This window comes from Dipodomys ordii, unplaced genomic scaffold (assembly GCF_000151885.1).
Source record: "Dipodomys ordii isolate 6190 unplaced genomic scaffold, Dord_2.0 Scaffold28, whole genome shotgun sequence".
Lineage (NCBI taxonomy): Eukaryota > Metazoa > Chordata > Mammalia > Rodentia > Heteromyidae > Dipodomys > Dipodomys ordii.
Genome location: NW_012267244.1, coordinates 4,042,565 through 4,070,253, shown reverse-complemented (window position 1 = coordinate 4,070,253; position 27,689 = coordinate 4,042,565). Strand labels below are relative to the sequence as shown.

General features: G+C 32.9%; 1 protein-coding gene across 1 annotated transcript in view; it reads left to right on the top strand.

The window, feature by feature from the left end:
- Nucleotides 1-27,689, top strand: part of Rasa1 (RAS p21 protein activator (GTPase activating protein) 1) — a 70,546-nt gene that overhangs the window by 10,751 nt on the left and 32,106 nt on the right. Inside the window, exons 2-8 of the mRNA XM_013015899.1 lie at nucleotides 7,669-7,821; nucleotides 9,330-9,465; nucleotides 10,471-10,541; nucleotides 14,020-14,137; nucleotides 17,797-17,828; nucleotides 22,225-22,277; nucleotides 25,472-25,622. Of these exons, the coding sequence (XP_012871353.1) occupies nucleotides 9,340-9,465; nucleotides 10,471-10,541; nucleotides 14,020-14,137; nucleotides 17,797-17,828; nucleotides 22,225-22,277; nucleotides 25,472-25,622 (551 nt within the window). The 5' untranslated portion in view covers nucleotides 7,669-7,821; nucleotides 9,330-9,339. The remainder of the gene's footprint in view (nucleotides 1-7,668; nucleotides 7,822-9,329; nucleotides 9,466-10,470; nucleotides 10,542-14,019; nucleotides 14,138-17,796; nucleotides 17,829-22,224; nucleotides 22,278-25,471; nucleotides 25,623-27,689) is intronic.

The following is a 27,689-nucleotide window of genomic DNA, read 5'->3' as shown; positions in this document are numbered from 1 at the left end:
CCTTTTTTTAGTTTGCTTCTATATTTTATAATTTTCAAAATACTAGTTATTTTTACAGTTTTCCTTTTTTATTTTGTATGTCTTAAATGCAATAATTTTTAATATACATATAGTGAAACAATTATTATAGTCAAGTAAATTAACTTATTTATCATTTCACAGTTAGCTCTATGTGTGTAAGAGGATGAGCTAATAGTACTGAGAAAATAGGCACTTTGCCAATTTCCATGCTGTCCTTGAGCAAAGACCTTGCTAATCCTGTTTGTATCATTACAGTTCTTAGTTTATGTATTGCCTAAGTGAATACATGTATGGCTCCTACAGCCATTTGACATGAAGGTTCTGATGATAGGTTCTTTTGATATGAATTATCACAGAATCAGAAGTATATAAAATACATAAATTAGGTGTATGAATCAGTGAATGATATGTTAACATATAGGAGCAGCAATGTCAAGTTTTGCTGTTATATTGTAATTTTTTTCTTTGGATACACTATGTTTCTAGGAAGAGAAGGTCCAATAGAGCAAAAACAGATCATTTGATTTGGAGAAAAAAGAAAAGTCTTTCTTAGCAGATAAACATTTCTACATTTAATGACAGAATTTTTTTGGATAAAACCATGAATCAAGTAGTTACTTTTGAAGTAAGCTGTTAAGTTGTAACTATTGTGTTTAAACATGCTAATGCTAGAATTTGTTCATGAATAATACCTATATATCCTTAGCCTGGAAGCAAAGAAAGAAAAAATTATGAAGACAGTCTACTATTCAGATATTTTTGAAAAGAAGAAGCGATAGATATGATTAAAATTTATGTTATTTCATGAACATAGAAAGTAAAAAATGACAAAATATTGAGAAGTACAGAGAAGTAGAAAAACAAGAGTATGGATTCCCATCAGTCACATCTCTGACTTCAGTAGGCATGAGGCATTAGTTTTTTGTTTTGTTTTGTTTTGTTTTTGTCGGTTGTGGAGCTTGAACTCAGGGCCTGGTCACTGTCCCTCAGCTCTTCTGCTCAAGGCTAGTGCTTGAGTCACAGCGCCACTTCTGGTTTTCTGGAGATTAGAGTCTCATGGACTTTCGTGCCCGGGCTGGCTTTGAACTGTGATTCTCAGATCTCAGTAGCTAGGATTACAGGAATGAGCCTCTGGCACTTGGCGAGGCATTAGTTTTATAAAAGCAGAACAGATGAATCTGCTACTAGTGGCTCATGCCTGTAATCTGGCTACTCAGGAGTCTGAGATCTGAGGATTGTATTTTGAAATAAGACAGAACAGACAAATCTGAGAAAGTCTTAACCTTCAACTAATCAGGAAAAAAGTCAGAAGAGGAGGTATGGCTTAAGTGGTAGAGTATCAGCATTGAGCAAAAATGCTGAGCTGGAGCACAAGGCTACAAAGCCCTGAGTAGTTAGCACACAAACACCAAACAGAAGAGATGAAACAGGGTTGGCTCAATGTCATTCATTGACTCAGCTGGTATAAATGACTGGAGTCTTAGGTTAGTGGGCTGAACATAGGTGAATTTGTAAACCATAGGTAGCATTGACCTGTATAAATGTTTGACAGTATGGGGAGTTAGTGGAACTGAATTGTAAAATAATGTAATAGTTGAAGGATAGGGTAACAACTGGACACTGAACTGTTAAGAATTGTTTAATGTGTATATAGCCTTGTTTTATTTATATGCATATACATATAATGTATGTATATATTAGATATATAATATGTATATATATATATATATGTATCTTTTTTGTTTTGTTGGTTTTGTTTTTTTTTTAGTTCCAGTCCTGGGGCTTGAACTCAAGGCATTGGGCACTGTCCTTGAACTTTAGTGCTCTACCACTTGAGTCACAGCTCCACTTCTAGCTATTGGGTAGTTGATAGGAGATAAGAATTTCCTGGACTTTCCTGCTTGGGCTGGCTTTGAACCAAGATCATCTGTTCTCCACAGTCTATAGGAATACAAATGTGAGTTACCACTGCATGGCTTAGGTCCAATATTTTTAAGCCTGAATGTTGAAATGAAGGTTTTTGCATAAAGACTTTTTATTTGGAATCACATTTTAAATCGTTTTTCATTATGTAATATATAACACATAGTATTATAAGTATTCAGTTCAGTTCAGTCAATTTTAATGAGTGAATATACCAGTGTTCTAAAGAAACAGATGTCCTTTTGTGCCTGCTCCCCCATCTCACACTAGGCAAAAAATTCCAACTTATACCATAGTTTATTTTTTACTTCTGTATACATTGAACATATTCAGAAATGTATTAAAATGAAGAGCATCTGTTCTTCATAATCACAATTCAGTAGAATGCAAGAAGGTACAAAATTGAAAGGATTTAAGATATACATCTATCACAAAACTCATTGTATAGAAAAAAAGGAGAAATCAGTATGAGAAAAAGTCTGAACAAAAGATAGGTAGATCCAGAATACCTATTTCCATAACTAAAATGCCCATCATTTTCAGTTTATGATTATCATAAAAGATAGCTGTGTATGTGCGCGTGTGCGTATGTCACATATACTTGCGTGATTTATAGACATTTTCTGTTGCCTTGTGTTGCATGTGTTATGTACATATATTTGCTATTGGCTTTCTTGCAATGGAATATATAGCTTATATATCACAATAGCATAATTAATTGTTCTTCTGTAGATGCTGGTAGGATACTTCTTTCTCATTACTGTGGTATTTTCATTTCTTTTGCCAGAATCTGTCATTTTTATGTCTTTCTAAGAAACAACATCAGATTTTTTTCCCCTGAAGTTTTATGTTACACTTTTGATTTTGTTTGTACTAATTCTGATTTCTTTTCTTACCTTTTTTTTTTCTTTTCTTTTCTTTTTTTTTTTGCCAGTCCTGGGTCTGGCACTGTCCCTGAGTTTCTTTTTGCACAAGTCTAGCAGTCTACCACTGGAGCCACAGCGCCACTTCTGGCATTTTCTGTTTATGTGGTGCTGAAGAATAGAACTCAGGGGCTTCATGCATGCTAGGCAAGCATTCTACCACTAAACCACATTCCCAGCCCCAATTTTTTAATTACTATTTTGTCTCTGACTTTCCAGATTTAGCACTTCATGCTTTTAGTAATTTTTGAGGTAGATAAAAATAATAATTTCAGAAATGGTGTTGTGGCTCTAAGTGGTAGAGAGCTCCAGCCTTGAGCAAAAATGCTCAGTGACAGCGCCCAGGTCCTGACTTCAAGTCCCCTGATGGACCAAGAAAAAAGAGGAGGTAGATGAATAATTGTTCTTATTTACTTATTTATTTTTGTGTAAGCATTTAATGCTATGGGTTTTCTTCTACGTAATAGCTTCAGCTACAGGTCACAAATTGCTATCAGACCTATCTCACATTTGATTCCTATTTTTTACTTTTAGAGTTATTAATAAGTATATTGATTTATTTTCTATATTAGTTGGGTACATTGAAAGTGTTCTTTTGGGGCCACACTGGGAATGGGAAAATTCACTCAGTAGAATCCATTGAGACTAGAAAATGAGTTTGGTCCTTTGGAATGAGGCTTGGTAAATTCATCATATGCTTCATTTGGGATGAAAGTTTCATGGTAATTTCCGAGTAATATTTTATTTTTTTGCTGTTGGGCACAATTTTCTATAAAAGGACAGTTATATTTGTAAGTCTTGGTCATGTCTGGTATGTTCACTGCTTGTTATGCTTGTTATTATTTTTTTGGTCTGTTTCCTTTATCACCTATTGAGAATTGATGTTTTCTATTTCATTATTGTTGTGCATCTAGTTGTTTTAGGGGAATTATCTATATAGTTCTGTTTATATTTTACATGTTTTTATTTTTAATTACTGAGTATATATATGCACATTTAAAATTAACTTAATTCATGATGACTTCTTCATGAAATGTCCCTATCTCTAAATTTTTTTTTTTTAAATTATTTTTGTCCATCATGGGGCTTGAACTCTGGGCCTGGGCACTGTCCTTCAGTTCTTCAGTTCCAGGCTAGCACTCTACCACTTGAGCCATAGCACCACTTCCGGTTTTCTGAATGGTGGAGATAAGAGTTTCATGGCCTTTCCTGCCTGGGCTTGCTTTGAACCTCGATCCTCAGATCTCAGTCTGCTGAGTAGCTAGGATTACAGGCATGAGCCACCACGCCTGGCCCTAATAATATTTCTTGTTTTAAACTTTTATCAAGACAATATTACTTTAATACATGAACTAGATAAAGATGCATCAAAATAAGAAAAACCATAGGCCACTTTCTTGATGAACATAGACACAAAATTTTCAATGTAGTTCTTGCAAACTGAATCCAACATCACTCTAAAAAGGTCATATTCCATGAATAAGTAGGTTTCCTTCCAGGGATACAAGAATGACTTGGCATATGCATATCAATAAGTACAATACAGGTCTAAAAAGCACACTGTTGTCTCAATAGGTGTAGAAAAAAGTCTAGCAAAATTCAACATCCTTTCATCATAAAAGTGTTGTAGAAACTAGGAATAAAAGGAATATACTTCAACTTTATAAAGGCTATTTATGGCAGATCTTTAGCCAACATCATATTAAATGGGGAAACCTAAAACCATTCCCTCTAACATTAGGAATTAGACAGGAGTGTCCATTCTCCCTACTTTCATTCAGTATAATACTAGATTCCTACCAAAAAACTCTGACTTTATACTATGCTACAGAGCCATCATAATGAGCATAAGATGGTCCTGATACAAAAAACTTGAATCAGTAGAACACCTAGAAACAGCCCACACAGTTTTATTTATTCATTGGCAATCATTGAGTGTATGTTTGTGAAGTAGTCTGTGTGTTGAAATGGGAAGTTCACGTTATACTGATTCTGTCACTTATTCTATGGCTAAATCATTTTCCTGGGGAGAATGACAGACTGGTTATTCAGACTTGAAAGTTTGATGACATTTTCTTGAGAACTAAGTGAAGCTATCACTAAAGAAATATTTGGTGCTTTCAAGCAAAATTTAAGTTTTCATGCCAAAATTAGAATTTTGGAAACTTTTATCTCTGAGTTTGAGGACTTTTTTCTTAATGGTATGTTATAAACTTTTGTTTAATGTCCGTACGATAAGTCATCAAGTTCATTCATTTTCTAGTAGGACTAACAGAAAATAAGACTTACTAATACTAATAGTTTATTCTAGTAAAATGATAAAGATCAAAATCAGTAAATACAAAACTGTGTATAAGGAAGAGTTCAGATACAAACATTTGGTTTTTCTCTTAAGTCATATAAACAGTAATTGAAATATCTGCAGCTGGGAAAACTCATCTGAGCCTAAATGTTTAAGGTTATTATTGGGGGTCCATTATGTAATACTAAAGCATTCATGTGGCTTACCTTAGTAACTCAAAAAGATTTAGTGATATTTGCTTTATGTATTTGTGCAAGGGGAAGACATCCTGTGTTGGATTTTGTATGTACTTTAAAATTGTTATATCTTCTTGTTGAAATGATCTTTTTATCAATATAAACTGACCTCTTTTCCTTTTATGGTATTTAAGTTTATGAGTTGCTATTTCTCATTTTTTTCTGTTTTTATTGTACATCTTTAATATTGAATTATTGAGTATCTTTACCAGTGAAGTTGATTATTGGTAGGCATTATATAGTTGTCTAGTTTTTTTTATTCAGCCAGCCTATATCATATATCTCTCTCTATATATCTGTATATATCTAAGCGTAATAACAACAATGAACTTCTTCTGTAATTATGTTAGTGATTTTCTTCTTGCTTTGTATATTTTTTGTTCCTTCCCACTTTTTATTTTTTACTTTTGTGATTTGGCAGTTTTCTGACATGCCATGCTCCAATTCTCTTTCCTTTGCCTTTGTTTATCTGTTTAATGACTCTTGTATATTCGTGTGACTTGATAATAGTAGTTAACCTTTTATTTCTTCCATAGGACTGTCAGCTCTTTACAAGAATAGTCTGCTGGTGATAAGCAGTTTGTGCTAACTGGGGAGAGTGTATTTGTTCTTCAGTATTGAAAGATTTAGTTGGAAGGTTTTTTTTCTGCAAGTTTTTATTATAGCATCATTTTCTTCTAGAGACTTCTGAGAAATTTACTATACTTGTTTTCATGTGACTTGATTTTTCTCTTGCTGTTTTTAGGATTTTCTCTGTCTTAATTATTTTTGACATTTTGGCTTCTGTAGTAGGTCTGTTTGGGTCAAATTTAGTTTGGGGTTATTTAAAGTTCTTAGGTCTAGTTGTCCATATCTTTTTTTTTGTGTGTGGGGGGGTCCTGTCGTTGGTTCTGAACTCTGGGCCTGGTGCTGTCCCTCAGCTCTTCAGCTCAAGGCTAGCCCTCTACCACTTGAGCCACAGCGCCACTTCCGGCTCTTTTCTTATGTGGTGCTGAGGAATCGAACCCAGGGCCTCGAGCATGCAAGGCAAGTGCTCTACCACTGAGCCACCTTCCCAGTCCTGTCCATATCTTTTTGAAGGTTTGGGAAGCTTTCATCTATTATTTTAAGAAATAAATTTTTATTGCCTTATTCTTCATTTTTTGGAATTCCTTTAGGCTTAATATGCTTTTTTCATCCTTAAAATAATTTTTTTGTTTGATTGTGCAGATTCTTTGCACTGGTTTTCATGTACTGAAGTTTTTTCTTCTGCTTGATTTAATGTTTTACTTTTTTATTTCAATGTTTGAAGGTTTTACCTCCCCAAATTTTAATTGGTTTATTTTTATGATTTCTATCTCTTTGCTTAATTTCTTACTGAACCTTGAATTGCTTTTCTCATTTCTTTATATTGTTTATCCATATGCTCTTATGTCTTGCTTTTTTCTTTAGGATTTTAAAAGTTAGTTTCTTTTTTTTTTTTGATTGTTGTGGTTGTGGAGCTTGAACTCAGGCCTGGGCACTGTTCCTGAATTTTTGTGCTTAAGGCTAGTGTTCAACCACTTTGAGCTACAGCTCCACTGTTAGTTTTTTGGTACTTAATTGGAGGTAAGAATCTCACAGGACTTTTCTACCCAAGCTTACTTGGAATCCTGATCCTCACATCTCAACCTCTTGATTGGCTAGGATTACAGGTGTGAGCCACCACTAGCTCCTAGTTGTTTGCTTATTTTTTAAGCAGGACTGTGGTTTGAACTGAGGACCTTTTGCTTGCTAAACCAGTGTTCTACACTTCAGTCATTCCCTGAGCCCTTAGGAACATTATTTTAAATGATTTAAAAAAAAAACATTTCACCAATTTTCTACAAACTGGGGATTATTCCTGAAGAATTTTTGTTCTCTTCTGGAGATCTTGTTGAAAAGAACTAAATACTAGCATTTTAGACAGCTTTATTTTATTTCATTAGTTCAGGGTACAAACAATAAAATGAGACCAGATTTTATTTTCTCATGGGTTTTGTGTGCTTTTTTGGTCACATGTTGGCTAGAGCTGTACATGAATTGTTTCTGTATATCCATCTTACTCATATCTTCTTTAATAATTAAAAACAGTAGAGACTAAGAAGAGGGTAAAAAAAACCCAAGTGTGCTATAATTTTGATTCAGAATCAAATATCAATGTGTAAATTACATGTAGGTATTGAAAGCTTCTTGTATGTTTTAATCAACTTAGTAATTTTATGGTTGCTGCTTATATTTTAATCTTTTATCTCTCTGTCCCTAGGTGGTATCATGGAAAACTTGATAGAACTATAGCAGAAGAACGCCTCAGGCAGGCAGGGAAGTCTGGTAGCTACCTTATAAGAGAGAGTGATCGGAGGCCGGGGTCCTTTGTACTTTCGTTTCTTAGCCAGACAAATGTTGTCAGCCATTTCAGGTAAGTATTTTTGTTCTGAGATTATTTAGTATAGCTGTTTGGAATCTGCTTTCACAAAAGTTAATGACAGTGACATGTAAATACTAGAGAAACTAACTGGATTTCACTTAATCATTTAAATGAGTTAGTGTTACATATTGAATGTTTCAGTTTTTTGCATGAAAACTTTACTGTTGGTCTTTACTATGCTAGTTCCCAAACATATTTATCACTTTTAAAGTATAAAGAATTTTCCTAGTACGCATGAAGCCCTGAGTTCAATTCCTCAGTACCATATAAACAGAAAAAGCCAGAAGTAATGCTGTGGCTCAAGTGGTAGAGTGCTAGCCTTGAGCAAAAGAAGCTCAGGGACAATGCCCAGGCCCTGAGGTTGAGCCCCAGGACTGGCAAAAAGAGAATTGTAAAGAAACTTTCAAAAACTTAAAACTAAAATATAAGAAATGCAGACTTCAACTACTCAGTAATAGAAAATACAACAAACATTGTTTAACTCCAGAGATTTGTGCCCTTTAATTCACTTTTACTTCACTATTCTGAAACTGTACACATGCCTTTCAGTGAAACAGATGGGTAGATTTTGAAGTGATGTCAAAATTTGTATATACAGGTGTACTTACACATATTATTGAATTCTTTAGTGGGAGGAATTGGAAAAAACACCATCTAGATCCTTTAATGTTAATTGATAAAATGTTCTTGATAGTAACAATAAGCTTTAAAAATGCTGTAACACTTTATACAATATAACATTTATATGAAATATACTTTTATGTAATACAATTTAATGATATAATTTAATAATTGATAAGATAATTTAACAGTATTGTGTTAAATTATTATATTTCATGCAAATTTCAATAGAGCTATAAACTATTTTTAGAGTAAATGAGAATAATTGCATATACTAGAAAAATGCATAATAAATGTAGGTGTCTGAAAATGTGTTTATAAGTCTAATATATTTCAAATCAAATGCACATAACTTGAAATAACAGCAAGTAGTTTGCCTATGAAGAAAACACTAATAAGTGATTTTTAAAAGAAAAAAACAAGTATAAATTTAAAATAAAAATTGTATGAAATTTGCAGATTTATAGTTTCTTTATGAAACTTTGTTTGGAATTAACTGTAGGGCTTAAGGATCAAGCTTTATTGGTAGACTACTTACTGACACTAAACAAAGATCTAGGTCTAATGGTGTCCTTAAAAATGGTTATATGTTGGCCATTGGTAGCTCATGCCTCTAATCCTTGCCAAATAGAAGGCTAATATCTGAGGATTGCTATTTGAAGCCAGCCCAGACAGACAAATCTGTGAGACTCATATATCCAGTTAACTTACAAAACTTGAAGTAGAAGTTTGTTTCAAGTGAAAGAGTGCCAGTCTTGAACAAAAAAGCTAAGCGAAGGCATGAGGCCCTGAGTTGAAACCCTAGTACCTGCACCCCCCAAGATAAAAATGATTATGAAGATTTTTGTTATGCTGTTATTTTTTCCTTTTCCTTATAGGATTATTGCCATGTGTGGAGATTACTACATTGGAGGAAGACGGTTTTCTTCACTGTCAGACCTAATAGGTTATTACAGTCATGTTTCTTGTTTGCTTAAAGGAGAAAAATTACTTTATCCAGTTGCACCTCCAGAGGCAAGTAAAATTTTATCTTCCAAATTCTGTTATTTCACGATGGTATTTGTTTGTTTCCTACTTAATTTCTTACATTTTAATTCAACAAGTATTAATTGAATATTAATTGCTATGTAAACAAACTGACTTCTTTTATAAAATGTATTTTTCTATCTAATTTTGCACTTAACTAGACTTAAAAATCATTTCTGAACAATTATTTATTATTATAAAATAATTTTTGAATGAATAAGAAATACTGAGTTCATAGGGCTAATTATGAAATTATTACAGAAATACAAATGTTTCTATGTCATCAGAATGTTCAGTAGTATGTTCTATGTAATTTATGTATAATTATGTAATCATTCATACTATCTGAAAAATGATAGTATGTTACGGTGTCTTTCACCTCTAATTCTGGCAACTCACAAGGCTGAGAATGGAAGGACCTCAGTTTGAGGCCAGTCAAGGCAGAAAAGTTCCTGAGACCCTATCCTGAAAATAAGTAACAAAAACAGGCCTGTACTTATGGCTCAAGTGGTAGAGCACCTGCCTAGCAAGCTCAAGGCCCTGAATTCAAGCCCCAGTAGGCAGAAAAGGTTTTTAAAAAAGCAAATTACACTTTGAAGTTGGCTCAGTGGTAGAGCGCTTGCCTTGCATGCCTGAGGCCCTGGGTTCAATTCCTCAGCACCACATAAGCAAAAACAAAAAGCCGGAAGTGGCGCTGTGGCTCAAGTGGTAGAGCACTAGCCTTGAGCTGAAGGGCTGAGGGACAGTGCTCAGGCCCAGAGTTCAGACCCCACAACCGGACCAAAAAAAAAAAAAAAGGGTATCTATAAAAACATCAGAAAATTATCAAACATTTCAAACCTTGGATAGAGGTTTAAAAGAGGTTAATTCGAATGATCCTGTAGATCTGTAATACAGATTCCTTTTTGGTTAGATTTAACCTTGTATAGAAATACTTCATTTTGACTTTGCAAGAAAGACTGTGCATTTAAAATATTTTTTAATGGTTTCTAGCCAGTAGAAGATAGAAGGCGTGTTCGAGCCATTCTACCTTACACAAAAGTACCGGACACTGATGAAATAAGGTATTTCATAGTATTTTCTCTGCATAGGCATTTGATAAAGTTAGGCTTTGTAGATGCAGCTGACTGCTTTTGTAGTAGTAAAGGTTGGGGATTTGCAGAAATAGTCTGTAACAATCTTTTTAACAGTTCCTCTACTATTTGATCTGTTGTACCATGTTCCTAGGATGGCTTATCTTTTATGCTAATGATTTGGATTAGGGTGACTACATTGAAAGTGTCAGGAGAAATAATACCTTTTATTATAATAGCTTTGGCAATGGAAAGGCAGACCTCTTACAATTTATGTACTAAAGAAAATTAGCTGGGTGCCAGTATCTCACGCCTGTAATCCAAGCTACTCAGGAGCCTGAGATCTGAGGATCACAGTTCGAAGTAGCCTGGGCAGGAAAGTCCATGAGACTCTTATCTTCAATTAACCACCAGAAAACTGGAAGTAGCACTGTGGTTCAATTGGTAGAGTGCTCTCCTTGAGCTAAAGAGCTCAGGGACAGCGCCCAAGCCCAGAGTTCAAGCCCACTGATAGACAGAAAAAAAAATTATTACTTCATGACATTTATTCCTCAGCTATAAATGATATTTAAATGATAGTTAAATGTTTGTGTTATGTAATAGATGGATATTTTTAAATTTAAAAAATATTACAGAATATATTATGTGGTACTTTATTTTCATATATACCATTATGCAAATTGATTATCAGATTATCTTTGTGTACAGCCTTACCACCTGAACATGCCTGATTTTTTCAGTAGAAACTTTTTTAAATTTAAATGTACTTCAGGAAGATTTGTGATTAATTTCTCTTTGAAATCAGTAGTAGCACTTAAATATGTGGTAAAAAACATTTAAATAATACTATTAAGAAAACAGAAATTCAGTAATCTGTATTTCAGGATTTTAAGTTTTTTGGTAGGCTTGGGTTTGAACTCACAGGGCCTCATATTTGCTAGGCAGGTACTCTATTCCTTGAGTCACATATCCCTAGCCTTCTTTGCTTTAGTTATGTCAAGCTGGAGTTTTATCATTTTTATCTAGGGCTAGACTCAGATCATAACCCTACCTATGTTTACCACAGAGAAGGATGACTGTTTTTGTGTCACCTTGCTCCACTTACTGATTGAAATGAGGTCTTGCTAACTTTTTATCTGGCCTGGTCTCCAAGTGTGATCCTCCTGATCCCTGCCTTCCAAGTAGCTGGGATTGTAGATGTGTACTTTAGCCCTATTTATTGTTTTACTCTCTTTGGCAAACGTTTGCCATTTAACTTAGGAGGGGAGTAGAAAAATGAGGAAGAGTTATGTTTAATAAATGAGAATAGTGTTAACTACAAATTTATTAGTTTTAGGTAATTTGTAATTCTCGCGCATCATTTAGGACAGTAGTTCTCGAGGTGTGTTCAGCATAACGTCAGTGATCCTTGTCATCCATTCAGATGTTCTATATATTAGCCAGGCTCTTCAGAGAAGAGGATTTATTATGAGACATTGCTTCCCACAATTATGGAGAATGAGACAATCTGTGCAGATCCAGGAAAGCTTGTATAATTTAGTCCAGGTTTAAATGCCAGAAAACTATGGAAATCACTGGAACTCACAGTCTCAGGGCAGGAGAAGATGAGAGGAAATGCTCCATATCAACCAATGCTAGAGGGGAAGGAAAGGGAGAAAAGGTATTCCTTTTCCTTTTTTTTCTTTCTGTTAGGACACTCAATGGATTGGATAATGGCACACACCTTGAGGACCACAACATACTTTATGGTAGTTCATTGATTCAGATTTTAATTTCATCCAGAAACATCTTTGCAGAAAAATAAGAAATAGCATCTAACATGAGCACCCTGAAGCCCAGTCAATATGATACATAAAATAAGTTACCACAATCCATAAGGTCAAAATTTTCACAGACATAATTTGCTCTGTTTTTTGTTCATTTTGATTTCCTAATGATAGTGTAAAAGCCACAGTAAAACTGTTGGTGCCTTAGAAATTAAGGCAGTAACACTAAAGTATATAGTAGTTTTCAGTGATACACAGTTATCAAAAAGATCTTCACTTAATGTTTTTGATGAGGCAACGAAAGTATTTTATTAAATTTCAGCCTTTGTACATCTTTTCAGCATTTTCTCTAATAACTGGGAAGATAAAACATTTTGTATATAGTTGTACACATCTGTAATTTTAGCACCCACAGGCTGAGGCAGAATGGTTTTGAGTTCAAAGCCAGCCTTAGGCTACATTGTGAGATTATCTCAACAACAGCAAGACTAACAACACAAACTCAACTTACCTTGTATACCAAAGTTTTAGAAAAAGTTAAAAGCTAAACTTAAAAAAAATTAAAAGCTAAACTAGCTGTTACTTATATGTATACCATTTTTTCTTGAGAGAATGGTAAGCCAACTATAGTTATTTGGACTTGGATTTTGTACCTGTATTCAAAAAGTTAACAAAGTAAAACCACTACTTCAAAGAAAATCAACTGAAAGATTTTTTTTTTTTACCAGTTAAAGAATTTTTGGAAAGCTTGTATTGCCCATCTGAGTTCAACAGCTTCATAAATAATGACTTTTCTAGTAAAATATGTGGTGATATGAGTGCTTGATAGTATAAAATTTGTGTATCACTATATTCTGAATGATCAAAGCATGATATTACAAATTATGCCTGGAAAAAAGATGCAGGAAAGTACAAAGTAGACTAGTAGAATATATACAGAAAGTTCCTTGACACTATATTACAGCCTTCAAGAAAGGGTTATTTTGGAGATTTTGGTATAATACAAGTAATTATCTGAAAAGGCAATAAATAAACTTATTGCTTTCATATCTATATATTTGTATGAAATGAGGTATTTTTCTGTATTTTAAGCAAAAACAGTCATATAAAAAGAACCTAGGTTATATATTATACTTCTGACTCTGAAGTAGATGAAGATGAAAGCATGTTGCCTTTCTAGTAATACACATTAGTACCAATAAGCCTTAACATTTGTTTATAAGGGAAACGTTAATTGATATAAGTACCTACTTAATAAAACTAATTGCACATTTTTCTGAAATAACTCTTTGTGTACCTATAGTGTGTTCATTAAATATATTTTTTTATTTTATATCTGACCTACATATGAACATGCAATAACATTGAAACAAAAATTTTCCATTCAGTTTTCTCAGCTTTGTACCCAATACTTGTAATATATAACTACTGCTTATAAAAGTTCTTTAAATCTAAAAAGATTCCAGCAATGTAGGTAGGTAAGCTACACTTATTAAATCTATTTTACGTAAGAAATTTGAGATATATAATAGAATATAGGTAATGTTTTAGATTATGTGTCATAGATAGTACTAGAAACAGGATAGGTTTTTGTAATTCTAATATTTTGATTTTCTCAGTATCATACTATCCTATGTTGCAATGTATGAGTACTAAAATGTACATAATTGAAATTTCTAATGATGTCATATTTGCTATTTTAGTTTTTTAAAAGGAGATATGTTCATTGTTCACAATGAATTGGAAGATGGATGGATGTGGGTTACGAATCTCAGAACTGATGAACAAGGCCTTATTGTTGAAGACCTAGTAGAAGAGGTGGTAAGTTTCATTATTTTTTTTTATATAAATTCCAGAATCTAAACATTTTATGAAAATTTGGGTAATTAGACTTCGGGTAATTAGCACTGAATATATTTATTTTGTGAAAGACTAATTCATAAATACAAGGAATTTTTCATTAAAATGTGAATACTTATTTATAAAGGAAATAAATAAGTTATCAAGTTTTAATAGGTAGCTTTGCATTTTCAAAAAGTTTTTATGACTTTTTAGAGTGAATTAGGAATGTCTTAATATTTGAGTTTGTTTTAGTCCTATGTGTGCCCTCTTAATCTTTCTTATAGGAGAAATTCAGACTAATCCTGTAATATCAAGTGGTTAAATATGTTTGTCTTCAGATTCTTTATTTTCCTAATATATGTATTATTTTCTAACAGTCTTGGAAAAGATCTATATAATGCATTTCATATGGTTCTATATTTTTAATATTCCATTTTTCTTTGTCATACATGTTATATTATTGTTGAATATGTAGTGTTAGTAGCCACACAGGGTTATTGTTTGATATTAGGTCAACATCTAAGGAATATTTGTATCTTAGTGTCAATACTCAATATCACTAAAATAATTTGAACTTAAGTCCAAATATAAATTTAGAGTTAATTCTTCTGGTTTATGTTGGTCTTCTAGCATAGAATGGCTGTGTTCTTTGTAATATTCAAAGTTCCTTTTTTAAAATGGTGCCACGAACCTGGTAATATAATGAAGCCTGTATTTTGACTATTATTCTAGAAACACTTCAGTAGAGAATATTTTTCTACTAAGTCTGTTCGCCCTATTCTGACAGCCAGATCTTGATTCACAGCGGTAAACATACATTCTACATACTTAGTTAAAGAGCTGGGATTAGAACTCTTTAATTTGTGTGTGTGTGTGTGTGTGTGTGTGTGTGTGAGAGAGAGAGAGAGAGAGAGAGAGAGAGAGAGAGAGTGTCTATGTCGGTGTGTCTGTGTGTCTGTGTCTGTGTTTGTATGTTGGTTCCTATGCCTGTGCTTAGGACCTGGGTGCTGTCCCTGAGCTTTTTTTGCTTAGGATTAGCACTCTACCACTTAAACCATAGCTCTGACTTTCCTGCCTGGACTGGCTTTGAATTTCAATCCTAAGCTTCTCATCCTTCTGAGTAGCTAGGATTACATGTGTGAGCCAGTCATGCTTCCCAGAACGTTGAATTCTTATAATAGCATTCTATATTCTGCAGTTGGAGATATCTATTCCATTATTAAGTTTTCTTCTCATATTATCTATACTGTCTGCCCTCTTCCCTGTCCTGATTATTTTAAGCAATTAACTTTTCTTAAATTCTTGGAATTATGGATCAAATTAAAAAAAAAAACTTAAGGGTAAGTAAAAGTGATAAATAATTGCCTAGGGTAGGATAAGGGGACATTACCTACCTACAGGGAAGAAAAAAAGAAGAGTTAAACCTAGTGTGGATAAATTTGTGAATTAATACTGGAATCATTTCTATTTAAAATTATAGCTCTTTATTTTTTTTTTGTCGGTATTGGGGCTTGAACTCTGGGCCTGGGTGCTGTCCCTCAGCTTTTCAGCTCAAGGCCAGCACTCTACCACTTGAGCTGTAGCACCACTTCATCAATCATTTTTTAACCTAATGTTTTGAATGAGTTTTCAAAATGTCTTCATTGGAAATTAATGATTCTGCATATATTGAAAAGCCACTTGGACTTTATCTAGAAAGGGAGTGAAAATATTTCAGTCATTTGTGTAATAGGGGGATTTATGGAATTTCTCTCTCTAAAATAGTTACTATTCTCTAAGCACATTGCTTTTGTGTCTTACCTGCTCAGTGTACTCTGACCAGGAAGGTTTTTTGTCTTGATTAACTGATGTATCCTCATTGCCTAGACTAGTGCTGTGCACTAGTAGGCATTGAGTAAATGTCATTGTTCAACTTTAGTTGGAATATTTAAATAGTTGAACAACAGGGGCAAGATTAGATGAATGGCAGAAAGTTAGAAGAGTAAGTCAGTTACGGAGAGGTAATTTTTAATCAGAACCTTCTTTTTGAATATACACATTTTAAGGACTGTTGTATAGATGAATGCCTTAATACCTATACTGTTTCCTCTTCCTTCACATACTCCTGCCTTATAAAATTGTTAGCTCATTTCAGATGTCACCCCTCCTTTCACAGAGATTTCATGCCCTTTTAGATTCTCATACTTTGTTTTTCTACATTTCATTCTACTTTAGAAAATTAATTTATTATATAAATGTCTTCTACCAGAGAGCAATGATAATGCTTTTCATTTGTAGTTATTTCTGTTAGCAGCAGGCTTTTGGGGAATTTTGATCTTAGTCTGACTGGGTATTTAATGACTAAGGACTAAATTTCAAGAAGTAAATCCACATATAGGTGGGTTATTTTTGTGTTCTTTTTTTTAAAATTATTGTCAAGGTGATATATGGTTTCATAAATAACGTACTAAGTATGTTTCTTGTCCGACTTGTTAACCCTTCCCTCATTTTTCTCCCACTTTGCTTCACCTCACCCCCCTAGCTATACAGATCATTTCTCACAATACTCTTGTGAGTATTGCAGTTGCATTGGTTCCCCCCTTATCCTTTGTTTCACCATTCTGTTGCTCCCCTTCCCTTCTCTAATTCAGATAAATGTATATACAATACCCAGGTTGCCAAAATCAAATGCAGTGACAATAGGGGATAAATCATAGGTGAAAAAAATACAAAAGAAATAAGAAATCACATAGTATATTGAGAACAACAACAACAAAGAAAAACCTCCTGTGTCCATGTCTTGGAGTTCATTTCACTTAGCATCATTTTATATGGTCATAGTACATAGCTATGTATTCTTATTTTATTCTATTCTTTTTATTTATTCATTTAAATTCAGTGCTAGGTACTAGGATTATAGTTGAACAGATACTTGGTAAAAATTATGTACTTAGCCTTATTCTGGTGCTTATGGTGGTATTAGTGGTAGGTGTTTAATAAAGAATGGCTTAGACCCTAAGATAGACGTTATTGTCAAATAACATTAGTGCATCCTAAAAAATGGGGTACAAAGAATAATAAGCTAAATTTCAAAAGATGATAAAAAGAAAGTGTCCTTCATACTCAGTGCTAAGTCGATATTCATGTTTTAGGGTCTCAAGATGTTTTAATGCAAAGTAGCATTTGAGGTGTATTCTGTCTAGATGATAAATAGTAGTAGTGAGTGTTAAAATAAGAACAGATATAAAAATCAAGCTACAGTGGTAAGATGATGTAGATTAGGGACACAGTAGATAGTTGTATTATGATATTGATATCTAGGGAATTGCTATTATAAGATAGGAAATGTATTTTTAAGAACTATGATAAAGGATTTTGATTACAAAATGAGTTTTTGTAGGCAACATAAGTAGTAAGTAGGCTTGATGTCAAAATTTTATTTGGTTTCTTTTTCTTAGTGCAAAGCTATAGTTCAAACTAATGAATTCAGTTGGAAATAATAGACATTGAAGTTAATTGTACTGTAGCTTTCTTAATAGTTTTAAAAATTACTGTATACATAGATATGAAGAACAGTGTAGAGATATGACTTGCAAATTTTAAGTAAAGTAGATTAATAGTTAATTATATAAAATATTGTCTTAATGTCCTCCCTTTAGGGCCGGGAAGAAGATCCACATGAAGGCAAAATGTGAGTTTATGTTAATTATTAAAAGGAAAGTAAAATCCTGTAAAACTACTAATTTAAAAACTAGCCAATAAGATTTTAAAAGTTTTTTTGGACTGACATACAGTTAATTAAAAAAAACAAAACATTGACTTAGAGAATTGATGTGTAGAAGTTTTTAAGGACCTAATAATGAAGTCTTAAGTGAATTGTGGCCTGTACTTGTATGCACTTCTCTTATTACCAAATTAAAGATTTTTTGTTAAATGCAGTATTAGTAACAATAACTACATTATAATTCTTAATTCTTTACATTTTTCTTTAGACTTTTATTGATTATTTGTAATAGTCCTTGTTTTTTTTTTTGTGGCCACATGTTTGATTTTTGAGGGAGTGGGGGGGGGGCTGTTCCTGGGGTTTGAATTCAGAGCCTGGGTACTGTCTCTAAGTTTTAATGTTTTTCTAGAGGCTAGTTGTCTATACTTGAGCCACATCTGTACTTCTGGCTTTTTTAGTAGTTAATGGAGATAAAACTCTCACGAACTTTCCTGCTCCGGGCTAGCTTTGACGCAAGATCCTCAGATCTCAACCTCTTGAGTAGCTAGGATTGAGCCACAAATTCAGGGTTTTTTTTTTCATTTTCCTTTGAGAGCTTTAATATTTTTAGCAAGGAATTTTTTTCATAATCTTTTTTGTCCTTTGTTTTTTTGTTTTGTTTCATTTTTATAACAAAGTTTCACTGTGTAGTCCAGGTTAGCTTCAAGCTTTTGGTCCTCCTATTTCTACTTCTCAAGTGCTGGGATTATAGGTAAACTTTTCATGATCATTTTATTTGTTTTGTTTTGTTTTTTGTGGGTCATGGGGCTTGAACTCTGGCTTTGGGCGCTATCCATCAGCTCTTCAGCTCAAGGCATTCATGATCATTTTAGATTGGGTTTATGTATATGAATTTAAAAAAATATCTTAATCATTAATTCTAATTCTATCTTGTTCAGTCTATTTTAAATATCTTCTGGTAATCTTTCAGTGTATTTTTTTTTCTTAACCATCCTATCTATTTACGGATAGGATTCAAGGCTTGCCTCATACTTGCTTATTTTGTAACCATTAGAACTTTAAGATGAATATTCTATTTATAATTAACTCAGTTCTTTATAATTCCTTAAGTAGAATGTATGTGGTAATTTTCTAGTTTATTTTTCTTGTTGTCCTATAGATGGCTTCTAAGAGACCCATTGAATAAGACTAAACATATTTGTGTTACTTTGAAGTCCCTTCTCCATAGTTGCAGTTGCAAATTTTGTTTAATATGGAGGAGTCAGATAATGCAAGCAAATGGAATAGATTATGTTGACATATTGCCGATTTTTCCAAATATAATAATTTTTTTTGTTTTGTTTTTGGTGGTTTCGTGTTTTGAACCTGGGCCTCAAGCATACTAGGCTCTACCACTTGAGTCATACTTCCCTCAAGTCCTTTTTTTTTTTTTTTTTTTTTAGTTATTTTCCAGATAGATTCAAGTGCTTTTGCCTGGGGTGTACCTGAGCCCCTGATCCTTCTACCTATGCCTCCCTCAACAGTTGGCATTATAGGTGTGAGCTATTGTTCCTGGCCATACATAATAATCTTGTTCTTTATTATTTTCCTTTTTTGATAAAGATCAAGATACATAGACCTATTTACCTCTGCCAAAAAACAAGTTTTAAGAGTGGCCCTACACCGTTGGCAACTAATATTTGCTCTTGGTATTGGAGATGATGGTTGGAAGTAGAAAACTAGGAAGTTTTCTGCTCTTGTAAGGTGTCTAAGTTGGTATACAGCATTTGACTAGTATTAAGAAATCTTCCTTTTCAAGAAAAACTACACACTCTCTTTTTAGTTGTTTCTATTTTAAATATTAGTGTAGCTTTATTAAAAAGAACAAAACATTCCCTTATTTAGAGCTATATCCAGTTTTCTCAGTGTCATGTATAAACGCTGCTTCCATTAAGTTTTTTCTTAATACATATTGTTTTGAATTTATACTTTCTTTTTTTTTAATTTTTTTATTTTTTTGTTTTTGTTTTTTTGTCAGTGGGGCCTGCACTCTTGGCCTGGGCACTGTCCCTCAGCTCTTCAGCTCAAGGCAAGCACTCTACCACTTGAGCCATAGGGCCACTTCTGGCTTTTTTCTGCTTATGTGGGGCTAAGGAATTGAACCCAGGCCCTCATGCATGCAAGGCAAGCACTCTACCACTGAGCCACCTTCCCAGCCCCACGAATTTATACTTTCTTATGTGGTGTATCATATGCTAAATTTATATTGTTGGTGGTATTTTTGTATGCATCCTCTCTTTAGTTTCTTAAGGCAAAGATTATGATAGTGAAACATCTTAAATTCTTTAAAGTATAATTGGCAACATCAGCAAGTCCTTTTCTTCAAGTTCCCATTTCCCTGATGGCAATGCCAAAGTAAAGATTTTATCTTCTAAAATCTTTCTTGAATGTGTGCATTCTTCTCAATTCTGTTTTAGGTCGTTTTTATACTAGCCTTTCATATAACAAAGACCTTCAAGTAGATCTCCCCAAAAGTGTCTTCTGATAGCCATAATGAATTATACCTAAGTACATTATTTGATAGTATTGTTTTCTCATCTATCTGTAATTAATTCTATACCATCTTTATCTTAGCAGATCTTATCAAAAGACTTTGTTCTGACTCTTGCCATCTTGTACTAGTCTATTATTAGTCATTTAAAATTTTGTATAGTGTTTATCAGTATTCTAATACATGATAGTTATTTTTTCCTTGATGCCTTTTCTCAGGCTGCTTCCCAAACCAGGATTCTCTTTAATTTACTTATACTGTTATTTATTTAAATCAATGAGTTTAAATGAACTAAATCATCTATCATCATTTCCTCTACTCACTAAAAATTGGCCTCTGCTTTCTCTCATTCCCAAACTGTTCTTAACCTTATACCAGCAATACCTTCTTTTTCTAACTAGAGTACGGGTTTTCTAAGACCAGGGACTCGTCTTTTTAATGCTAGTGCAGACCACATACTCAATAATACAAATTTTACATAGGAGTAACTTGAGAAAATGATAGTGCTCTTTTTGCCTTCAGGCTTTCTTAACGCTAAAAATTCTCATTCATCTCTAAATACCATGAAAGCTTTTTTTTTTTCTAACTAGAAGAATATAGGATTGGTGTTGGAAGTTATTTAGTTCATTGTCTACTGAATATAGAAATCTGTTACAGCATTTGTAACTAACTGGTGAGCTAGACTATACTTGAATATAATAGGGAACTTCACAACCTTTTGAGTGAGTCTACCCTGCTTTAGATGTTGTATACTTGCCTTTTATTATTCACAGTTTGTAGGAGGAGCACTAGAAAATCTGAGTTAATGAGCTAATGGTAGATATATTGCTGAAATGTTTTATATATATATATATATTAAACTATATTTTTATACCTTTTCTAGTAATAGCATGAATAACTTAACTGGTACAAACAGACTAAATTTGTAGCACTAGATTTTAGAGCACTTATGTTTTAGTCTTATAGTTTCCAACATAGATGCTAATTAATTATTATGAATAATTGTAGACCCCAAGAAGATACAGCAAAGTGGTAGAAAAGTTATCTGGAATTACCAACTTGTCACTAACATGTGCCGCGCAAGACAATAATAGGCTATAATGTAAAAGATATTAAGTACTTTGGTGGCTAAATAATTTTAAGTAGGATGTTTTATTTGATAGTAAAAGTTAAATACTTGTTTTTATAATGCTTTGCTTGTGATGGTGATTCCATCTATAATAATTTCTAGAAGTTCTATTTCAGAACAGAGTACTGTTGTTTACTCATGAGTTTTGATAGGCTGTTAGCTCAAATAGAACTAGAATATGAAATTCTTTTTTTTAAATTGTTGATACTGATACCTGCTTGTTTTTCTTCTTATTTTCTGGCTTTCAATAAAGTATGCATCAGCATCTTGATTTATTAGCCAAGTCAGCTTATCACATATTAAAAATATGCTTATAAATATGAGAAAAATAAATTTGATTTGATTTAATTAAATTTGGGTAGCATTTCTAAAGTGGGTTCTGCCTACTACTGCTACATTGTTTTATATCATTCAACCCTTCAAAAACCTGTTATGATATAAACATATAACAGGTGTTATCAGAGGTAAAATTATTTGTTTTTGTATTAGTAATTAACATGGAAATTGCAGTCTTCATTTGATATTTTCTATATTTTGTTAAAATTAAGCATAATAAGTTTATAAAATATAACATGTAAATGGAATGAAATAATTCGATCAGTTGCATTTATTTCATGTTAGTTTGAATTACTATTGGTTTAATTTTGTCATATGGTAGCAGCAAAAGTACTGTTGATTTACTGTCTAATTTTTCTCTTTTTAAGATGGTTCCATGGGAAGATTTCCAAACAAGAAGCTTATAATTTATTAATGACAGGTACTTTTATAATCACTTGCCTTTTTAAACATTTTATTTAAAAAAATATAAAATCGAACCACCCTCTATAGTGTACTGTTCACTTAATATATACACAGTATATTTTCTTACCCAGTGCTGAAAGGATTATATTTTCTTGTTTGTTTTTAGTGGAATTATACGTGTAGTTTAAATTTTTTTTTTTTTTTGGTTGGTCGTGGGGCTTGAACCCTGAACTCTTCAGCTCAAGGCAAGCATTCTATCACTTGAGCCACACCGCCACTTTCAGTTTTCTGGTGGTTAATTGGAGATGAGTCTGAATAGCTAGGATTATTTGTGTGAGCCACCAGAGCCTGGCTTATGTAAAATCATTTGAAGTATATTTCACTTCTAGCTCTAGCTTTTGACCCTGTCTCCTTTCTTACATGAACAGCTGATGATAATTTTTTTCTATTTGTTTCTAGAAGTTTTCTGTGGCTATATGTATGGAGGTATCTATGTATAAATATACATCCACTTACAGGAACATGCAACATATTTTTAATGTTAAGCTATATATTAGGAAATTACTCCATATTTATAGGAAAACATTTTTATTGTTCTTTTAAGTGATTAAATGCTTTATATTTTTATAAATAGTATAATTTTCTAGGGCCCTATAAAAACATGGATGTTGCTATCATTCCTTTCTCATTAATTTAGAGCAAATAGTCTTGTATTTCTAGATACTTGTGGAATTATAATTGAGCCCTATAAAATGTTCATTTCAACTTTTCCTCAAATTCTTGTAGTTATGAGGAAATTTGTTGCTAGAGGCTTATTATTTAAAAATACAAACTTTCTTGTTATTAAAATATTTTAAGGTAAAAATGTAACTGCCAAATATTTATTCAGTAAATCACATCTTATACAAATCTGACACAAATTTAATCAATGATACATAATTTAAAGGTATAGTTCTTTAAAAATTGTTGGTTTATATATTTGGTCAAAATGATTATTATAGCAAATCAACTGATTATTATTAAACATATGATCTGAATTACTTTTTTAAAGCCATAAGACATTGCATTTTAAATTTATACTTTCCTCTTTTTTTTAAATAAGTTTTTTATTGTGAAAATACCATAGAGAGGGTTTACATTTACATGACCAAGGTAATGAGTACATTTCTTATCAAGCATTGTTGCCTCTTCCTTTGTTTTTCCCCTACCATCCCTGCTCTCCCATCTCCATGACTTCACTCCCCCTCCCCCCCCCCATACTTTCCTCTTTTGAAGGATTTTGGGCACTTTCTTTTTAGTATTAGGACTTGAACCCAGGGCTAAAGTTTCCTTGAGCAATTCCCTCTAACTTTTTCCCAGTCCTTTTAGCTATTTTACAGTGGAGTCTTTCATTTATGCCTGGGCTGTGATCCTGCTATTTATGTTTCCTACATATTTGGAATGGCATTTGTGTACCATTGAGCCCAACTCTTGGTTGAAATTGTGTCTTGAGAATTTTTTTCTTAGGCTTACCTTGAACTGCAATTTTTTTCAACCTTTATTTCCTAAATAACTTTTAACTTAGAGCCTTGAGCCTCATGTTGTCTTGAGGCAGGTTTTGAAGTATTCAGTGTATAAACTTATATTAAGTGGGCTCAAAACATGAAGAATATGATATTGCTATATGACAGTAATAGAGTTTACACCAGAGTGACATGCCATTAACTTTCAAGATAAGACCAGAAATTTGTTTTAATGAACTTAGGATATAAATTAATATCTGGAACTTACCACCGAATATTTGAGGCAGCCAGTCTTAGACATGTAAAAATGAAAAGTTGCTCAGCTTATTTTTATTACTTTGTATTTTCTTTGGGTCATATGCTTGTGAGAAGATTTGGTGGAATTTTAGTTCCTGTAGCATTTGAATGTTTAATTTTGCATGAAATTGCTTCCTTCCCTCTTTTAAAAATTATTATTTTTATTTGAAAATGCTTAAAACAGAGGGGTTACAGTTACATAAGTCAGGCAAAGAGTACTTTTCCTTTTGGATAGTGTCACCCCTTCCCTCACTCTTGTGTATTCTTAAGAAATATAAGAGAACCAGGTGCCAGTGTCTTACTCCTGTCATCCTAACTACTCAGGAGGCCAAGATCTAAGGATCTCAGCAAAAAGCCGGGGCAGGAAACAGTAAGAAGCTGGAAGTCAAGCTGTGGCCCCAGTGGTAGGGCACTAGCCTTGAGTACTAAAGTTCAGACAGCACTTGAGCTCTGAGTTCAAGTACCAAGACCAGCACAAAAAAGAGAAACTTAAGAGGATATCCTAGATTCTTGACACCAAGGTTTGTTTGATAAACTTAGAAACACTTTGCCTATATTAAGTAAGCGATTTTTGATATTAAGCCTGGAAGATTCAGTTTAAATTTGTTTACTTTTTACTTCATTGTATCCAACATGAGGTTTCTTGATGATGGCAAGTATCTTGGCTAGATGTTAATAATTTATACAGACCTGCATCTGGTTTTGTAAGTAGTGCATTCTACTTTCCTAAAAACATCAAGCTCCTATCTTTTCTATGTCATTAGGAATCAGAGAAGGAAAAATATCTGCATGTTAAGAATCATTGCTAATTAAGAAAATTCCATTGCTTTTATAATTAATATGAACAATTTAATATGTAATTGGTTTCTGTGTATCTTTAAGGATAATGCGTATTGAATCAAATACAATGCACAGTTACCTTTATAAGTTTAGAGTACAATTCTGGTTTTTATGTTTTAGTCTCTAATTGGAAAAAGTATAGACTATTCTTAGGCAGAACTTTTTAACTTTAAAATTTTTTCTTATTGTTTCCCTTTAAGCACCCACACTCTGCCAGAATGTGCCTCTGCTTTTCTACTTGTCTGCTTTCTTGCTTGCTTACTTAGTAAAGCTCTGCTAATCTCTTAATAAGGAAATTTACAGAGTAGCACCTATAGCCACTATCCCAACTATGACAAATGTTATTGCTACTAAATACTTGTTTTATATTTATGAGATGAAGCTGACAAGATATAGTTGACAAGAAACATGGTAATGAATCACAACGAGAAAATTGAAAAATATTATCTTAAAAATGTCGTTTCTGATGAAAAGTAACATAGTTACAAGTTTGAATGTACTTTGTTATTAAATTACTTAACAAATTATATTTGATAATTAGAGAATAAAACTAACAGCTTAATTTTTACAGTTGGCCAAGTCTGCAGTTTTCTTGTGAGGCCCTCAGATAATACTCCTGGTGATTATTCACTTTATTTTCGGACCAATGAAAATATTCAGCGATTTAAAATATGTCCAACACCAAATAACCAATTTATGATGGGAGGCCGGTATTATAACAGGTAAATCACAAGAAAGATTTATTATTTAGTCTTGGGGTAAAGATAGTTGAAAACTTGATAAGGTATTAACTTCAAAATTGTTTTAATATTGCTTTTGGTTAGTAGTTAGGGTGTCAAGCTTTGGGCTAACTTCTTCACGCAAGCTGGTGCTCTGCCAATTGAGCCACACTTCTAGTTTCTTCATCAGTGTTTAGTTTAATTTAATAGTAGATATGTCCAAGAATTGTTTCCATAGTATCAGACAAATATAAATAAATAACTTTTTTCCTTCTAAAATATTTTGAGTTAAAAAACGCCTATTATTTGTAACAAATTTGCTAATTCTGTTGTCTGAGGGAAAAATAAAACATCTAATCTAGGAAAAAGATTATATATAAAACAGTCTGAGTCATTTCAATAGGAAAAAAAGGTTTTCTAAGTGTTTCGTTGGATTTGTCCAAATGTCATCTTTAATTGGGTTGCTGATTTGATGATATTTCTATGTCATGATTGGCAATGAAAATAAACGTCTCAAAACTCAGAATTAACTTTAGTTGCTTGATAAGGTAAATCAATAATGGAAACTTTGTGTGATAGAATGTCAGTATTTTTTTTTTTTTGCTTTGAAATAGAAAACAGTCATTTAATTTATTTTTTTTATTGTGAAAATACTGTACAGAGGAGTTACAAATACATGGGCAAGATAATGAGTACATTTCTTTTATTTATTTATTTTTTATTGTGAAAATACTGTCCAGAGGGGTTACATTACATGGGCAAGATAATGAGTACATTTCTTATCAAGCATTGTAGCCTCCTCCTTTGTTTCCCCTTCCCATCCCTTCCCATCCTCCCTGCCTCCACCCAATCCTCACCTCCCCCCTCCCCCATGAAAGTTGTAAAGTTCGTTTTCCACATAACGACTTGTACATCTCATTGTTGCAATGGGTTCACCTGTATCCCTATTTAAACGATTTGTTTTTCCCTTTCCTCTACACAAATTATACCAACATCAAATACAGTGAAAGCAGGGGTTATACAGTGGGGGAGGGACATACAAAGCAACAAAGAAATGATCTTATAAATGTGTTAGAAACAATCGCATGAAAGAAAAAAAAACATTTGAATACATATCTTAGGGTTCATATGTTTGCCCACAACTTAGTTGTCAGAGTGCAGTTGTTTTCCTGTCTTAGAGACTGCATGATCCTGATACTTGCCATCCGAATGCTTGGATACCCCGTACAGCAGTATGGAGCCCAGTGAGAATGCCCCTCAGGTCTAGCTTAACTTATATACATGAAAGATCCAAAATCTGTTGTTTGAAAAACCAAGCAAAACAGCATCCATAGATAGATTCTTCTCGTTGCTTGCCAGAAGTTCAGTAGGCATTTAGAAAATGTTAAGGATGATGTTAAGTTTAGTTTACTGTTCCCTTCTGAAGACCTCATGTAAAGCAGCTTCAGTACCTTCTATATTATGCTCTGCGTTTTAAACAATGTCACCATCAAACCCAGCTAGCTGAGTTCTACATAAATTAATTATTTCCATTGTCCAGTTTTCAGTTGGAATACTTATAATTTGAAAACATATGGACATATTATTAACTGAATATATGTCTAAGTTGAGTTTTTTAAAGATAAAATAACTGACATAAATTTAGTTTTTGCAAGTTTTTATTGACCTAAATTACCTTAGAGAACCCTGCAAAGTTAAGACTACACACCAGAGACTTTTAGTAAAATTTGTAAAAGTAGTAATCTTTGTTGATGGAGTAGGGAGAAAGAAGTATTAGGAGTACATTTCTTTTTAAATTATTGAGAATTATTAGTCTGCTGGTAAATGAAGATTTTTAAAAAAATGATATGGACAGTAATTTGGTAGGCTTGATCATTCCCCAAATCTTTTAGCCTTCAATTCCCTGTGAATATACGCTTAATAAAAAAAAATCATCTCTTATTTATTTATTTATTTTTTGGTTTTAATACATTTTTTAAAACAAGGCTAAAATTATATGTTTCTGATATATAGAAAATGGCAGTTTCCATATAAGTAGGGGAAAAAATATAAGCACTAATATCAGCAGTT